The sequence below is a fragment of the Candida metapsilosis genome (assembly GCF_017655625.1).
Source record: "Candida metapsilosis strain BP57 chromosome Unknown scaffold7, whole genome shotgun sequence".
Taxonomy (NCBI): Eukaryota; Fungi; Ascomycota; class Pichiomycetes; order Serinales; family Debaryomycetaceae; genus Lodderomyces; species Lodderomyces metapsilosis.
In genome coordinates, this window is record NW_027138165.1 from 1,337,523 (window position 1) to 1,355,892 (window position 18,370).

Consider the following 18,370-nt stretch of genomic DNA (forward strand, 5'->3'; position numbering starts at 1 on the left):
CTTTGTCTTTGCCTTTGTCTTTGTCTTTGTCTTTGTTTATGTTTACCTCAATTCTTTTTTTAAAATATGTTATGTTTTGAGTTTTGTGTATGGGATGATGATGATTATTGAGTAACTAGTTTAAATTTTTAACTGTCACACGACTTTTAAAAATTAAGAAAAAGTTTTATTCTTTTCTTCTTCTTTCTTAATTCCTTTGTGTATCGATTCCATGAAAGATTCTTTCTAAAAACTTTTTTTTCTTTTTGACTGTTTTTCTAGAAGACCATCAAACTATGTCAACTAAAAGATTCCAAATAGGCTATTCTTGCTATATATATATAGTGGAACATATCACTTTTTATGGCGCGCACAGTATGATTTCTGTTCTTCCTTTTTATTCCAACAAGGCGGTTACAACATCGAATCTGAAAAAAAACAAATATATTTTTTTTTCAAAATTGGGCTTCATGTAGTATTTTTCTTGTTGTTCCTTGTTTACAAAAGTGATATTGGCTTCTCTCCTCCTTTGCAGCTCTCTCTCTCTCCTTCATACAAGACATGGTACGTTTTGTGCTTCTTCATGCAGCAGAGAATACCAACACAAAACTGCAAACAAACAAAATAAAAAAGAAAAAAGAAAAAATCAAAGGAACCTTAACCTCCTACCTCGTAACAAACATACCAAACCAGCAAAAAAATGTACAGTAAGCGTGTAATGTGTTCTTTTTCTTTGTATTATTATTATTTTTTTTAGCTACTCAATAATAAACAAACAAAAAACAGCCTTTAGCACAGAAATAGTCTCACTAAATCTTACTAAGAAAATAATAACTCCCCTTTTTTTAATCATTTATTTTTCTCTTTTTGTGACTTTAAAGCATGCTAACGCCGAAAGATCTAGGTTTTTTACTTGTTGGGAAAAAGTATCACGAGTATATATATATATATATTAACATAGATGGAAAACAGATTCGTTTTTATCAAAAAAAGTTTTAGGAGGTTTTGGTGATCTATTACAATTTGCATCCAACCAAAGAGCATCTTTAATCAGATTCATACACTTTACTCTTTTTCCACAAGCGTTAAAAGCACAACACAGCTCACCCACTAACAATATTTACAAGAACCATGATTCCAATACCTCAACTTCTTCAAAAGCTAACCATAAGGAAATCAAGAAGTGTTTGGGTCATCTTTGGATTGATACTAGTGAATGTTCTCTTCATATCATATCTACAGCTAACGCCCATACAGCAATATGTATCAGACACAATCAATATATCCAAGCTTCGAAAATTGCTAACGGGGCAAGATAGTTATTATGAACTTGCTGAATTTGATGTGCAAGTGGTGGAGCTAATGCAACAACAAGAAAACTTGCTTAAACAACAATCCACTCATGGAACTTTTGATGATGAAACACAGCAAAAGATTGATATTGCTGTTCAAGTATTGAAGGAGACTACATTTAAAAATGACAAGTCATTTGAAGTTATAAATATTCCACCAAAGGAACAAATACCTCAGTTTCAACCATATGATCCACGATTTACATTTGGATTACTCTTAAAATTCATCAATAGCATGGCTAGTGAACATGATCAACAGAAATTGACCATTCCTTTCTTCCATTGGGCAGATTACACTGATATGTCAGCAATGGAACCATATTTATTCAATCCACAAAAACAAGATTGCAAATACTTTGACGCTACAAAAGAAGATCCAGCTACGAATAAACAGCAACGGATTTTTGAAACGAAGGATTACTGTGTTGAAGATGCTGATATTGATCGAATCTTAAAAGATGAAGAGTCTCAGAAGCAGTATTCTGCAGAAACGCTTGCTTCCTTTAGAAGAATAAAGGAGCAACAAGAGCTGAATCCTTTATTGACTACTGGATTCCACATTTTTAGCAACTCAGGAAGAAACAAACGTGCCTTACGTCCTATTATTGCTCGTTCATATCTTTACGACTTTATGCCATTACCATTAACGCTAACACTTTTATTGCCTGGTGGTAAATCAGTTCAATATGGTGTCAATACAAATGAACGGAAAAAATTACGAGACTCAGATATGATAAAAGAAGGAAAGCTTAATATAAAGGATGAGATAGAATCACTTGCTAGTAAATTTACCAAAGATGAAAAGTTTTTATCATATGAAAAACACCTTAAACAAGAGGACTTTGTTGACAAGACTAGTAGTAAAATTTTGGCATTGGAAGCACAAACAACACCACTCAACTTGACTGATCAAAGTTATCTCAACTCACTTCGCACATCATTGCATACTAAAGATGCACCCAAATACTTTTATGAAGCCAACATTGTAAGAGATGAACCTCATTTCTCACTTGGTGGACATTATGATTGGAGATTCTTCAATGGTATTATCAATGACACACCACAACAAGAAGTTGCTATAAATGGATTACTTAAAGCCTTCCTTAGACTCACAAACCAATACAATATCAATACATGGATTGCTCATGGCTCCTTGTTATCTTGGTATTGGAATGGGCTACAATTCCCATGGGACGCTGATATCGATGTGCAGATGCCAATTCAAGATTTGCATAGATTATCGCAGTTGTTTAACCAATCGGTTATAGTTGACTTTGGCAATGACTTGGATAGTGAATTGAGGTTTGGTCGATACTATATTGACTCTTCAACTTTTATATCTCATCGAATGAAAGGCCAAGGATTGAATAATATCGACGCTCGTTTTATTGATTTGGATACTGGGTTGTATGTGGATATCACTGCTTTGGCCCTTAGTGCAGAACCAGCACCACCCCGATACGAAGCCATGTTGGCAAACACTGAATTTGATAAAAACAAACATGAAAGCACAATTAGCCAAATGGATCGCAATGAGTTTTTGCAAATTTATAATTGTCGAAATAACCATTTTTCACAATTTGGAGAACTTAGTCCACTTCGATTAAGTTCAATCCAAGGTGATTATGGGTACATTCCACCAGGGTTTGAAATTTTGCTTCTTGAAGAGTATAAAGAAAAAGGACTTGCTAGCACATTGTATAAAGAGCGTGTCTATTTACCAAAGCTACGTCAATGGGTATGGGATGTGCCATTGAGCAATTACGTTACGGATAAATTTGGAGCTGGTGCAAAAGACAAAATGACTCATGTTAAAGAAGGCGATATTGAATTCAAGACATTCAATATGACAAATGAAGAATATATTGATTACTTGTATCACAATGAATCAATATTGAGAGAGTTTATCGCTTCTCATAAAGTTACATCATTACACAATTTAGAAATACAGACATTATTGGATAAGAAATCAACCATGGATTTATTTGTTGATCCTGGTGCAGAAGTCTTGAGAGATGATCCGGTTCGAGCTAATTTACAATTGGATTATTTTATTCATCAACTGAGGCATGTTGAAGGTGGATATGACCTTGATAAGGAGATGCAAAGATTAAGAAACAAGATTAGAGAAGCTGAAGTTAATTACCAGGAGGCTCATGCGGGACAAGTTGAAGAGCAGCCAAACGAAGGGGGAGGAGCAGAATAAAATCTGAATAAAAGACAAAGAAAAGATCACAAGGCTTGAAGATACAGGCACAAATAAGGCATTATCATACATAGTGACGGATCGACATTTAATAGTTAATTAAAACACGCTCATTTTAGAAAACAACTAGTAAGATCGTAGCATTTTGGACCCTCTTTTCGACTAAACTTACGATTTGTCGTTTTCTTTTGATAATGCATCTCGGCAATTGAAGGACTCCAATGCATGAATGAGCCACGTTAGCTAAAAAATTAAAAAAAAAAACTCTCTTTTATGCACAAACTCTAATAAAATTGTAAAACCTGCATATTATTTGCAACTTTTGGCGAAGAACTAATATCGCACGATCTTCAGGAGTCAATTTCGCGAGATTTTTAAAATCTCGGTTAATCTTGTTTAGCTGTAAAGCGAATTGAGTTAGTTGTTTGGGGGCGCTACTTGTGCATTAGAAACATTTGGTTAACTTTGGTGTCTCCTTTGTTGGATCTGGGTCGCCAGAATGAACGTTATCTTGTTGAAGACTCAATTTAAGGGAGTCGTTAGTAGGTCCTGTCAATGACTCCCAGAGTTTTCAAATTCCATTGCGTCCTTAAAATATATACAGCAACTACACAACGCTTTTAACGCAGCAGCCTCGGACTAGGTGTACCTTCCATCTCCCTCCAAATTTTCGACTCGGACGAGAGGAGCTCGGACTCGTATGGTACTCACTAAGGACCCGCATTTCCATTCTAACATGCAACCCTACCCAACTGCTGATTTTTACTTTTTTGCCAAGTGTTATGCAAAAGAGACAGCATATCGTGCCACTTTTATTCTATTTTTTTTTTTTTCTTTCGGAAACACAAAAAGGTTCGAAAAAAATATGCCAACGAGAAATATGAGACAATTTGGAACGTGTCAAATTTGAGAAAGCCTCTTTGTCCTGAAGAAATTGTCTAGTGCGTGCAGTTTGATCAGGGCTACTAGTTGCTTGCTGTTCGTTTATGTAGATAAGTAGAGAATTAGCGTGGACTTGTAGGTGGTTCGTTTCATCAGATTTTGAGTGAGAGGGTAAAAAAAAATACAGGCCCAATAAAGTTGTTTGAGTCTTTCTATTTTGATTCAATGAGGATGCCAGTACTGCCCTTGGAACCCTTTTCTTGATCTAGTAGTCATTTGTTTAAATTGAGTAAAACGGTGTGAAGAGAGACCTTGGCTAGGGTCCTCACAAACAAAGGTTTGGGAAAACCACCCCGCGCAATTTTTGCAAATCGTAATTGTGCCACAACCTACTTCATCAAATTACGGACCGAAGACCAAACGGAGCAAAAGGACAACACACAGTGTCCAACCTAATCGATCCAAGAAAAAAAAAATTACAGCGAAAGCAGAAAAGCTCTCCCAATCAAACGCGTATGCGTATCCTACAGAATCATATTTTAGACCAAAATATTCTATTTTTGTGGCTGGCCCCCCTATCAGAGGAAAATCTTACCATATTTTAGTATAAAACCAGCATAATTTCCAAAGATGTAAAACATTCTACAAAAAGGCAAAAAATCAAAGCACCATTCTTATTTGGTTTAGCATTCATCCCTAATGCGGCGGTCAAGAGGCTTAACACTAGCGTTTCTCCTAATTGGAGTCGTAATCATCTTGAGTCTCCAACATGCACCAATTAAGAAATACATTGCTGACACGGCATCGGCGCCAATTTTCTATTTCAGACAATATGCATTGACTGAAGAAACACCAAAACAAGTTGCTGAGTTTGATCACAAGGTGAATGAATATTTCAATGAGCAGAAAAAAGCCCTTGAAGCAAAGATTTATGGTACTACGGATAAGAAGAAATTGAAGATACTTGAAATTACGAAACAAGTGTTGAAAGAGACGCAGTTTGTTAGTGATGATGTATCTTTTCCTATTGTTAATGTTGCTACTAAGGATTCCATCCCACCGGTTCAGAAATTTGATCCTAGGTTTACATTTGGATTGATTTTGAAGTTTATTAATGACAAGTTTAGAACTCAGGAGGAAATCATGCTGGATGATTTCACGTTGCCTGTTTTCCATTGGGCTGATTATGTGGATATGTCGCCATTGGAAGAATATATATTCAAGCCAGAAAAGGTTAGTTGTAAATTATTTGACGTGAGGAGTCCCGCTAATGATGATAAGAATCATGCTGAGAACCTATTTGATCCTGAACGGTATTGTATTGGTGATGGCGATGAAATGGATAGTATATTGCAGAATCCAATCAAGCAAATGAATTATCCATCGCATGTTATTGAATCAATAAAGAGAATCAAGAATGAAGTTGCTAATGCTCCAGCATTGAGTCCTGGGTTCCATATTCATAGTTGGACGGGTAGAGGCAAGACTGCATTACGTCCTGTTATTTCAAAGTCGTATCTTTATGATTTTATGCCGGTGCCTCAAACTATTGTCTTTTTGTTACCAATGGGTGATAAAGCAATTCAATTCAATATTGAACAACTGCCTCAACTGCAGCAAAGGAGAAAATTACGTGATTCGGAATTGTTTACACTGGGATTAATTAACATCACTAGTGAGATTGAAAGACTTTCAAAAAAGGTATCACCAACGCAATCAAGCACGGTTTTCCCATATGAAATTCATCTCAATCACGAGGACTTCATTGACAATAGCGCTGAAATTATAGATACTTTACAAAAGCAACAATTTAGTTTCAATTTGAATCAAACTGATTTACATTACCTTGCCGGATTAAGCTACTCATTAAGGGAAGATTCTCCCCCAAAGCATTTTGCTGAAGCCAACATCATCAAGGAAGAGTCTAATTTCGGTTATGGAAGTACTTATGATTGGCGATTCTTTTCAGGGATCATCAACAAGACACCATTGCTGCAGCTGGCTCATAATGGATTACTAAAAGCGTTTCTTCGATTGACTAATCGGTATGGGATCAAAGCGTGGATTGCTCATGGTTCCCTATTGGGTTGGTACTGGAATGGGATCAAGTTCCCATGGGAGCCTGATTTAAATATACAATTACCAATTCAAGACTTCCACAAGCTAACTCGATTGTTTAATCAGAGTGTTGTCGTTGATTTTGGTATTGATTTGAATAAAGAGACGAGATTTGGTCGCTACTTTTTAGATTCAGGATCCTTTTTATCACAAAGGACTAAAGGTAATGGTTACAATGTGATTGATGCTAGATTTATTGATTTAGACACTGGAGTCAAGATTGATATTACTTCCTTGGCAGTTAGTGAAGCCGTGGCAAAACCAAACGTATATGAAGAGCAAATGAAACTTGCCGTTAATAAAAAGATTGCTTTGAATTCATTATCATCAGTATTGGAAAAGAACAACAAGCTACAATTGTACAATTGTCGTAAGGAGGAATTTATCGCCATGAATCAACTCAATCCCTTGCGTCTAAGTATGGTTCAAGGAGAATATGGGTATATCCCCAGTGGATTCCAACTGATTATTCAAAATGAATATAGTGCAAAGGGGTCAATGAGCAGTACATTCAATAGTAACTTTGCTTATTTGCCGAAATTACGTATTTGGACCAGCATGCATGCAATTGTGGATTTTTTAAATGAAAATAAACTTGGTGAATCTAGATTAGACAGTTTTCGTGATGGAAATTCCGATATGATGGTTGTTGATTTAAGTGATCAAGAATATATTGAATTCTTGTATCAGCAACAAACTGTATTTAAAGAATTCTTAAACACCCAAGAATTTACCCTGTTGCATAATATGGAATTGGAGAAATTGAGTAATAAACAATCTACTAAAAATTTGTTTATTAAAAAGAGTTTTGGTGTGTTTGGGTTGTTTGGTGGTGTTGAGTATATGAATCCTGATGTTGAGAGGTATCCATTGTATCCTGATTATTTCTTAAATCAAACTAGGTATGTTGAAAAGGGGGTATATAGCTTGGAAACGGAGTTGCATAAGTTGCTGCAAAAGGTTCAAGAACAACGGAAGAATTGGAAAAAGTTGAAGGATGAGAAAGAGGAGAAGGAGAGATTGAAGAAAGAAGCTGAGGAAAAGGAGAAATTGAAGAAAGAACAGGAAGAGAAGGAGAAATTAAAGAAGGAACAGGAAGAAAAGGATAAATTAAAGAAGGAAGAAGAGGAGAAGGAAAAATTGAGAAAGGAAGCAGAAGAGAAAGCTAAACTTGAAGAGCCCAAGAAGGAAGAGGCTAAGGTGATTTGAGGCTGAGGGTACGGGAAAGAACGTTAAAAATGAGCACAGACAAGGCTTGAGTAGTCTCTTCTTTCTACAACAATGTTCATATATCGATGCTAATCACACAAAGCCTTGTTTTATTCTTTATCTCTAGAACAGTGTTTGTTGTTATATAATTCTATATTGTTTGAGTGCAATATTTACGACGTGTATTGATAAAGACTGAGTTTATTGTATCTTATTGTATTGGAATACGAGGAATAGCAAAAAAGGATTGTGAGTGTAATCCATTTTAAAAGTGGTGGTGAACATATATAAAGGAAATGAAACAAGGCTTATTTATAGTCATACACCAAAAGAAAAGCAAGAAAACAAGACTAAGGCTATGTGTTTAATTGTTTCAATTTTATAAACAGTGTGTACTAGTAGTGCTAATAGTTGGTATTAATATATACACGTGTGTGGTTGTCTGTATGGCCACGCAAAACTATATGTGCTTGATATTATGTCTCTATGTGTGTGTGTGTCTGTTTCTTTTTTTGTCGTGTGCGGATTAAAATTTAAGTTACACAGAAACCATATTCATAATTTATTTCTATTTGTCTGTTGTCGTGTGTCGTGTGTCGTGTTGTGTAAAGAATGACATCATCATCATCATCAATAAAAAAAATAAAAGGAACCAGAAAGTTCCTTTATCTTTTCTATCTCTTATCTTTTTGTGTGTTTTGTAGTAGTAGTTACTGACTTCTTCTTTTTAAAGAGTATGGTTATATATATATACTGTTACTAGCAAGTACATATATGTATCTAAAAGAGGGGACAGACGAGATCTCGCCAATTTTCACCAACAACATAAAAAGCTCACTTTTTGTTTTAGTTCTTTTAAAACAAGGCTTACAGTTGAAACTAAATAACATTTAATACATTACACGTGGGCATACATACATACGCACACACATACTTTTATTTATATACAAGAGTCAATTCTTCCCTTGTGTCTATATAGATACTATTGGTTTTTATTTTTATTTTTTGCTTCTATTACAATTATATATAAAGAATCCTCAGTTTTGTATAAAAATTACTTTGAATCCTTATAGAGAAAAAAGAACTATTTAGATCTATTAATTCCTTTTTTTTTAGATTTGTATCACAAAAAATAAATAATAAATAATAAAATAAAAAATAAAAATAAAATAAAAAATTTCATTAGCAATAATCACACGACCCTTATTAAAAACAAAAAATATATATAAAAGAGAATTCATACAATATCAATATTTTTTTACTTTCTATACTTTTCAAGTGATATTTTAACTGTCTAGTGTTTCCTCTTTTCTAGCTTTACATGAATCTAGTCTTTTTAATATTGCTACTACACTACTACTTACTTTTCCAGTCCATAGAGAAAAGGTCCCTTTTTGATAAATATATCCGCAAAGAAAGATTGTCAGTTTTAAATCCGATCTAAAGTTTACTAATTCCCGAACCATTTTCAACCGACACATACACACAGAGAGAGAATAGCTACTATTTGCTATATCACCATCATATTCATCCACTAGCTAGACAACACTACTCCCCATTTGTATTCAATGTCAAGACTAGGTCCAATATTCCGCAAGATTGCCATGAGGCGATCTAGAGCAGTATTGCTACTATTAATCATTTTAATCACTCATTTACTTGTTGCTTCTCATATACAAAATACTCCAATCAAACAATATATTGCAAATAATGTACCAATACCACAACTAAAACATCTACTATTGGCTACTGACAGAGAACATAATGGAAATGATTTTGATACATTGGTAGTAAACTATATGCAGCAACAACAACAACTGCAACAACAACTACAAGGTGCAAGCTTAGACTCTCTTGATGATAAAACTAAACAACAATTTAAAGTTACGCAGCAAGTTTTCGAAGCAACTACTTACACCAATGATGCCCTGTTTTATACAATCAATATCCCACCAAAGGAACAAATACCTCCATTACAACCATTTGATCCAAGATATACATTTGGATTATTGTTGAGACACATTAATTCGAAGCTAAACAGTCAAGATGCTCTGCAACAACAGCTGTTGGGAATACCTGTATTCCACTGGAATGACTATCTTGACATGTCTGCAATGGAAGAATATATATTTAGCCTTGAAAAACAAGATTGTTCCTACTTTGACCGTACTGGTAAAAACAACCAACGAAATCAACGAGAGATATTGTTTAAACCAGAAAAGTATTGTGTTACTGATGAAGATATTGATCGAATACTAAGTACACCTGAAGAACAAGCTAAATATACTCAAGATACTCTAGCTGGCTTTAGAAGAATACAAGAAGGACGCCAATCTTCTTTGTACACTAATACTGGATTTCATATATTTGCACCAACGGGAAGAAATAAGAAATCATTGCGTCCAATTTTAGCAAGATCGTACTTGAACGATTTTATGCAGTTGCCACTAACATTGACATTTTTGTTGCCCGGTAGTAAATCCATCCAAGTTGATATAACTCAACAACAACAGCAACAACGTATGAAGTTGAAAGATTCAGATTTGTTCCAACAAGGAGTTATCAATATCAATGATGAGATTACTGCATTGGCTGCCAAATTACCTACCAGAAACAAACACCCCGCTTTACAAAAAGAACTCATTCATGATCAATTTGTTGATACTACTACACAAATTATTACATCTCTCGAATCTGCCCCCAAACTTAACCAAACTGACAAAAACTATCTCCATGCACTCAAAACATCCATACAAGAGCAAGATCCACCTAAATATTTCAATGAAGCATACATTGTGAGAAGAGAAGTACACTTTGCTCAAGGTGCTCATTACGATTGGAGATTTTTCAATGGAATTGTCAATAACACTCCAAGACAAAGTACTTCGATAAATGCTTTACTTCAAGCTTTCCTTCGATTAACTACTCAATATGAACTAACCACTTGGATAGCTCATGGGTCATTATTATCTTGGTACTGGAATGGATTACAATTCCCGTGGGACTCAGACGTTGATGTACAAATGCCCATTGTTGACTTGCATCGTCTTTCTCAATTGTTTAATCAAACAATTGTCGTTGATTTAGGTTCTGATTTGTCCAAGGAGCTGAGATTTGGTCGATTCTTTCTCGACTCTTCAACATTTATCTCCTATCGAGCCAAGGGCAATGGGAGAAATAATATCGATGCTAGGTTTATTGATGTAGATACTGGATTATACATTGATATCACCGGATTGGCAATTTCCGATATGCCAACACCACCAAGGTATCAATTCCTAATTCCCAAGGATCAAAAGAAAGAATTGCAATCTCCATTACAAAAGAATGAATTTTTACAAATTTACAATTGTCGAAATGCTCATTTCTCCAAGTTGCAAGAAATCAGTCCCCTTCGACTTAATATGGTCCAAGGTGAAATTGGCTATATTCCTAATGACTTTGAATCGATGTTGCATGTTGAATACAAGGCCAAAGGTACGTCAAGCACATTGTTTGCTGAGCATGTATACTTGCCCAAATTACGCATTTGGGTACCAAAACTCAGTGTGTTAAGGTATGTAACCAAGGGCGGCAAGACTGATGGTGAAGGAAGATTACAAAAGATTAGTGAGGGAGATACCAATCTTATTGTTGTCAATTTAACTGATGATGAGTATATTGAGTTTTTGTATCTCAATGAACCAGTGTTGCGGGATTTCATTGCTACGCATAAAGTAACCATGGCTCATAATGAAGAATTGCCCAACTTGATTAAGCGGGAATCATCAATAAAGAAGTTCCTTAAGGAAAATGCCGATATTTACAAATTTGGCAGTGGTCATCATGACATGGATGGTGGTGGTGGTGGTGGTAGTGTTATTGATGATGAAACGTTGGAAAGGAAACGTGCAAGTTTGCAATTGGATTACTTTGTTGATCAAGTAAGGAATGCTCAAGGTGGATATGATTTCAATGCTGAGGTGATGAAGGTGAATGGAAAGGTTAATGAATATGCTAATAAGTTGAAGAGTCAACGGGATCCGCGCGATGTTGGGTTTGTTGAAAAGATGAAGAATGGAATCTTGAAAAAGAGTGACAAGAAGGAGAAGCAGAAGGATAAGAAGAGTAGCAAAAAGAATGAGAAGAAGCAAAAGAAGGAGAAGTAATGAGTAGTTTGTATGTCTCCCCCATATTAGCATATAATAGAAACCAATGCATACATTCTCTGTATTATATCTTAACTTGACTTTGTGTAGAAGTGTAGAGCTGGAGCAACATTGAAAAGCTCTTCTTAGTTTAAGTTGTCGCCAATTTTTGTCAATCTCCTCAATGTCTCAATTTCGCAGCCAAAATAAATAAACGTGTCACATACGACTTGCATGGAGCAAAAGAAAAATAAGGTGATGTTTTTTAGTCAAATTACACGACTAACTATTTACACCCAATAAAATCCAATCCAATACAAAAGAGAAATGAAAGAAGAAAAAAAAATTATCATCATCAGTCAGACCATCAACACAAAAGGTTTTATAATCATAAGAAACTTCAGTTAAACAAAATGATGTCCAGACAACTCACTTTCCGCAGATTCGCATCCCACTACGCCCCATCCAAGTTCTTAAACGAAGCCGCCTACAAATCCAACAAACAATTGGGCGAGCAATTTATGCAACAATACGAAACCAAGGTGCACCACTCGGAGAAAATCACCAACACTTGGAAGAAATTGACCTATTTGGTGGCTTTACCAGCCATCTTGTTGACTTCTATCCCCGTTGGTAAAGTTGAATTGGAACATGCTCATCATCGTCAACATACTAGGCATTTGAGTGATGAGGAGTGGCCTCAACAGTATGATTATCAAAACATTAGATCTAAGCCTTTCTTTTGGGGAAATGGGGATCAAACTCTTTTCTGGAACACCGATGTTAACAGACATGTTCAAAAGGATTAAAGAGAGGATAATACACTTACTGATATGAGAGCTATGAATATGTGGTTTAGGAAGTATGAAAGGTTTAAGTTTTCCCATATTGATATTATTATTTAACGTTTAGTTTATATATTCATTTTGAAATTGAATATTAAAGCGTCAATGGAAGAGAAGATACCTGTAGAGATACAAAGAGATTGAAAAAGTAGTGATTATTTACTCTCCACAAAATAGCTTCTTATACTCTATAGAGTTGAGAAAATGTATAGATTGTTGGTTGCAGCAATAGCCACTGAATTCTCCTTTGGATGCCATGATGAATGCAAGATATTCTTTTTGAAATCAATGTCATCATAATCACGACCAAGATTTGATACTCCGCCACTCATCATTCTCCTTCTTGAGGAATGATGGCCAGTCTTTTTGGACTTGAATGCCGATTTGTCTGCTTGTAATATGATTTCCTCTTGATCTTCTTCGTCTTCCAATTGTGAAACTGGCGAGTTTTTGTTATTAGGTGGAGAATCCAATTGATCAAATTCATCATCATCGTCGTCGTCTTCATCGTCGTCGTCGTCATCATCATCTTCGCCTACTTCATCATTATCGCCATTACCACCACTTCGTCCTCCTTTCTTACTCTTATTCTTCTTTGACGTTGATGTCTTGAACGTCTTGGCATCCTCACCCGAAGTAACATTGGGATAAATCATAAACTTGTTATTGTATGAGCCAGTCATTACAGATCTACTATCACCACTAAATTGAACTTCAAACTTATCAAACACTGAATCATTCTCATAAGTATCACATAATCGATCTCTTAAATGTTCATGAACATTAATCGTCTTTACTGGTTTATTCTCCATTGCCAAATCCCAAATCTTCACCGTCATGTAATCTCTTGAAGCAATGTATCGTCCATTGGCACTAAACTCAACATCAGAAATAGAACTGGTAATCTCAGTGAAAAAATTATGTGAGGATGGATCGGAATACTCTTCAAATATCTTGGCATGTGTATCACACAATGAATTGGACCTCATATCAGACAACTTTATCGTTCCCTTTGATGAACTGTACATGAATAAATTACATTGTGTTGGGTGGAATTTAGCACTCGTGATAACTTCAGTCAATTCTTCCATATTGGTTGGTTTAATATCAACAATGTTGAATGATTGATCAGCTATACCTAAATTCCATAAATTTATTCTCAAGTCATCAGCACTTATAAATGTTTCTTGATCGGAATTCACCGATATTGAATTTATATGATATGCATGAGCATTTGAATAAATCTTTTTAGGTTGAGCTGATATCAACTTATCATGTAATTCCAATTGAGGCAACTTCAAAGCTGATATTCCATTTATTCCTCCTGTACCATTTCCTTCAAGTGATAAATGATTCAGTCCGTTAAGATTATTTGCTGAAACCAATTTGATTTGTCTTTCTTGAATCTTCCACAACTTAATCGTCTTGTCGTTAGTTGATAAAAGATATAATGCATCAGTACCACTTTTCAACCATTTGATTTTATTTATCGTTTCTTCAATTTCCAATGATTTTAAATAATCAAATTCAGCATCATGACTCTGAAACTCAGTGAAAAACTTGTATTCACAACCTTGTTTCTTTTTATTGCTGTGGCTTCTTTCAAATAGTACTACTCTTCCTCCTTTATCACCAGTAGCTAGGAAATCTCCAGTACTATCAAATTCAACTGTTGATATAATGTCTGCTTCAGTAATGTTTTCTATATCTCCCTTATCTCCAAAACATTGGGAGAATTTCCATGTTTCATCTTGAGTCATGATGGAGGGGTATGTGAAAGCTCTCTGTCGTTACTGTTGCTGTTACTGTTGCTGTTGTTGTTGTTGTTACTGTTACTGTTGCCTATGTTGCACGGTGGACAATCTGAATCTGAGTTGTGTTGTTAAACAGCGATCGGATTATAATTATTATGTTTTTTATTTTTTTTTTTTTTGGCTTTTCGTTCTGGGTGATGAATGATCAAAATAGAAACGAGGGTTGATTGTGTGTAATACCAATGCTAAACAAATGGGAAACACTATTCTGCTTGTTGGTATTTCTAGGAAGATTTACAATGTGTGTGAATGATGATAAGTTTATTGAATATGAAATTGTGTCTTTTGCTGTTTTTGAATTGATATAAGTTTTAGTTGGTTGGTTGGTTGGTTGATTAGTCGTCCAACGCAATTTTTTTTGTAATTTTTTTTTTTCTTTTTTGGTTCCGCCACACACACACATACACATTCTCTCTGTCTCCTCTTTAACTCTTAAAGAAGATTCTATTCAAATTGTGTACGACTGAGATGTCTCTCTTTCTCTTCCGTTTGTTTCTACTTTTTACTTGTATACAAAGGACAGATTTTGCTTCTTTTTAAGTATCAATTGGTTATCATCATTGTACTGTCAAATTTCTCAAACTAAATCTTTTAAAAGTGTATACGTCATTTGGTAGTGTAAAAATCTTGTTTGATTGTAAATCAGATCTGACATAAAATGCAATTCCCAATACATTGGAAAAGACAACCACAGGGGACCAGAGTACTATTCTTTACTGCTGACTTTAAAAGCTCTTATTTTCTATATTCAAACTGGCTATTATACCATACGGTTACTTTTCATTTCTAACTTTTTGCATCAATTTAGTTGCAAAATCTCACCCAATTCTTACAATAAGCAAGGTTCTTCACTCACTAAAATGAAAACACTACATCCCTCAACTCAACAAGACACTTCCTCTTATCTCTACAGTGCTTCATTTTATTAATAAAACTGGATTTGTGTGTATACATTTTTTATACATGAGTACTTAGGAAAAAAAAACCACCGCCTAAAAAAAGTTTTACACCTACTTAGTTAGCTTTCTTAGCAGCATCTTGTGGTGAGACTTTTCTGTCAGAAGTAAATCTCTTTCTTTGTGGTGGAGTTCTGATTCTTCTGTCAGTTCTTGATCTAACTCTGACAATTCTAGCATGAATAGCACATGAAACACAGTAGTGCAACTTGTTGTACAATTTTGGCAATGCATATTCTTGGTAGACAGAAGCTTCAGACAAATCTCTAACAGCAGCAGCTTCAACCATGTTTCTGATTGTTACTCTCTTGATGGCTTTGTCCTTTGGTACACATCTAGCACAGTTCAAACATCTGACTGGCTTAACGTGTCCTCTACCTTTCTTGTTTCTACCGTTGGAAGCTCTCTTTTTTGGCATGTTAGCTAGAGAAAGATTGTTAGTATTATGGTCGTGGGCGGTTGTGGATGCAATAACTTGGACTAGTTTTGAATCGGGGTTTTGCTGATGGGTGGACCTTGATAGTACCTTCACATGTAATTCTGTGATCCACTCTCAAGTCAATAGGACTAACATTGAATACACTTCTCAAAAGTAGTTGTAGGTTTGTATTTGAATTTGGGTGGAATATCAGTACTTCAAAGGGATATCTTTCACCCGTCTTTCAAACTTGCTTGTAGTTGTAATGACTCTTTGGTTGTCTCCCCTTTTCTTCTAAAACATATCCTCCTTCATTGCATCAACACATTTCATCATATTTGGTGATCTAAACATACTTCTTTGGTTGTTGTATCAAAGCAAGAGAAAAGGATTTTCTGAATTTGAAAAATTGTTATTATGAAAAATTTTATTAGTGAGAGAGAGAGAGAGACACAACAGACAGACAGTGCGAGAGTGCGTGTATTGGTACACTTTACTATTATTTTGTGCGGCTTTTTGTACTACTGAGGACCCAAGTGCAGGAAAAAAGTGTAGTTAGTAATTGGTAGCACTCTAAATCAACTGGGTTGTAGCCCTAATCAATTTTTTTTTGTGGCCAACTTTCAAGACTCCTTTTCCAGTTACTTTCTTTTGGTGAACAATTGTATACGGTACTCTTCAGCGTTATTTCAGCCCATCAATGAGATGGAGATAGAAGCAAACCAAGTAATAACATTAGAGGTACTAAGCTAGGGGTTAATTGATCTACTGTGAAACATTGCGAAAGGCAATTGATGAGTTCGAGGTTTTCAAGAATAGCTCGCGGTACCTGGATGACCCGATATGCCCTTCAATTGGAGGCTAACCGATACCAAGCCATACACTTATGACCTCCCTATATATTCTCTAATGTGTATCGTTAGTCTTACTATCCCACATGCATCTCTGTAGTGTCGTACATCAACTCCTTTTCAATGTCGCATATTTCAATGTCGTGCTTTCTTTACAACCAATTAGAAGTCAATCAATTTTAGTGCGTAGAAGAGAAGAAAAAACAAAAAAAAAATAATGAGGTGATTTCGTTAGTAGGCTATACGTTAGTATATATCAACAAATAAACCTAACAGTTTTCACCAAAATTACCCTTTGCATTTCATCCAATCAAGGAAATCCCAATTCATTTTTATACTTTTCTTTTCAAACATCTACCATAACCGTATAGGGAATTAATAAAAAAGTATGTGGAATATCCAGCTATTTGTTTTGCAGTTGTGTCAATTGGCGGGCAGAGATAGTTTTCGACAAGATGGAATTGGCATATGGATTATATAACAATGCCACGTCAGAATGTCCATATTCTTGAGTAACACACTCACTACTTCTACCTTGTCTTGAGAGCTACATTGGATACTGAACACATCACTCCCTGCCTGAGACAATTGCGCTTTTAAGATTCAAATACTAACAATTCTATCTAGCACAATGCTTTCACGTTCATTAAGAGTTGCCAGTCAAAGAAGATTTTTGTCCTCAACCAGAATCTTGGCCAACAAAGTATCCCACACCGAAGTTAAGACTGCGCAAGACTTGTCTGAAGTTACCGATGCTTCATCATTGATTGGTCCTGGTGCTAAGCCAGGTACCATCCCAACCGATTGGGACCAATCTACTGGTTTACAAAGATTGGAACTTTTGGGTAAGAAAGAGGGTGTTGATGTTTTCGATATGGAAATGCCAATTACTGAAGGTAAAGGTACTATGAATGACCCATTCTTGGTTCCTACTTATATGGGATACAGATATGTCGGATGTAAAGGTACTGCTGAAGAAGCCCACAAACCATACTGGATGAAGGTTGAAGAAGGTAAACCATCAAGATGCTGGCATTGTGGAACTGTTTTGAAGGCTAAGTATTTGGGTGAACCAGGTATGGCTCATTAAACAAAGCAGTAAAAAAGAAACTTAAAGAAAGATCGATTGAAACAAAAAAAAGCATACAAGAGAAGGAGTTTAAACTTGGTGTGTGTATTTAAGAGACTATTTTTGACATCTTTTTTTTGCATATCCGTATATGATCTGAACCAGATGCAAATTGCTTTATATATTCGATATATATATATATATCTTTGATGAAGAAAGAGACTAAGTTATTTTTAAACAAAATGTAGTGGTGTAGATGAAACTGCTCTGTGATAGCTCTATGATAGCTCTATGAACTCTTGCAATCAACCTTTTCCGTGGGTATCCCGATGCAGGAGCTTGGCATTGACCCAGTTTGTAGACAATAGTAAACCCTCGGAACCGTTGAAACGCTCGGAACAATTTGAGCCGCACGAAAAATCTTAATTTCCTATTATCATCGCGGTTATTGAAGGAGGTTTCTAGAAGGAGGTTAAAAATTTCATGCAAGGAGCAAAAACATATATAACCAGGGCAAAATGACTCAATCTGCTATCAACATGAT

The 18,370-nt window shown here is 35.4% G+C and overlaps 7 protein-coding genes across 7 annotated transcripts; 5 read left to right on the forward strand and 2 right to left on the reverse strand. All coding sequences in view use genetic code 12, as the record gives it.

The window, feature by feature from the left end:
* Window positions 1–1,110: 1,110 nt before the first annotated feature.
* On the forward strand, window positions 1,111–3,537 carry I9W82_005163 (uncharacterized protein; the record flags this gene model as incomplete). The annotated part of the gene is made up of 1 exon (XM_067694310.1): window positions 1,111–3,537. One exon carries the CDS (start codon window positions 1,111–1,113, stop codon window positions 3,535–3,537), a length of 2,427 nt encoding a protein of 808 aa, XP_067546643.1.
* A 1,581-nt stretch (window positions 3,538–5,118) lies between these two features.
* I9W82_005164 (uncharacterized protein) lies at window positions 5,119–7,746 on the forward strand (the record flags this gene model as incomplete). Its single annotated transcript, XM_067694311.1, has 1 exon — window positions 5,119–7,746. The coding sequence occupies one exon, from the start codon at window positions 5,119–5,121 to the stop codon at window positions 7,744–7,746; it is 2,628 nt and encodes an 875-aa protein (XP_067546644.1).
* Window positions 7,747–9,314: 1,568 nt separating this feature from the next.
* On the forward strand, window positions 9,315–11,894 carry I9W82_005165 (uncharacterized protein; the record flags this gene model as incomplete). Its single annotated transcript, XM_067694312.1, has 1 exon — window positions 9,315–11,894. One exon carries the CDS (start codon window positions 9,315–9,317, stop codon window positions 11,892–11,894), a length of 2,580 nt encoding a protein of 859 aa, XP_067546645.1.
* A 392-nt stretch (window positions 11,895–12,286) lies between these two features.
* COX13 (cytochrome c oxidase subunit VIa) lies at window positions 12,287–12,682 on the forward strand (the record flags this gene model as incomplete). The annotated part of the gene is made up of 1 exon (XM_067694313.1): window positions 12,287–12,682. One exon carries the CDS (start codon window positions 12,287–12,289, stop codon window positions 12,680–12,682), a length of 396 nt encoding a protein of 131 aa, XP_067546646.1.
* A 224-nt stretch (window positions 12,683–12,906) lies between these two features.
* CDC55 (protein phosphatase 2A regulatory subunit) lies at window positions 12,907–14,478 on the reverse strand (the record flags this gene model as incomplete). Its single annotated transcript, XM_067694314.1, has 1 exon — window positions 12,907–14,478. One exon carries the CDS (start codon window positions 14,476–14,478, stop codon window positions 12,907–12,909), a length of 1,572 nt encoding a protein of 523 aa, XP_067546647.1.
* A 1,068-nt stretch (window positions 14,479–15,546) lies between these two features.
* RPS26A (40S ribosomal protein eS26) lies at window positions 15,547–15,906 on the reverse strand (the record flags this gene model as incomplete). The annotated part of the gene is made up of 1 exon (XM_067694315.1): window positions 15,547–15,906. The coding sequence occupies one exon, from the start codon at window positions 15,904–15,906 to the stop codon at window positions 15,547–15,549; it is 360 nt and encodes a 119-aa protein (XP_067546648.1).
* A 1,482-nt stretch (window positions 15,907–17,388) lies between these two features.
* COX4 (cytochrome c oxidase subunit IV) lies at window positions 17,389–17,847 on the forward strand (the record flags this gene model as incomplete). Its single annotated transcript, XM_067694316.1, has 1 exon — window positions 17,389–17,847. The coding sequence occupies one exon, from the start codon at window positions 17,389–17,391 to the stop codon at window positions 17,845–17,847; it is 459 nt and encodes a 152-aa protein (XP_067546649.1).
* Between the last annotated feature and the right edge of the window lie 523 nt (window positions 17,848–18,370).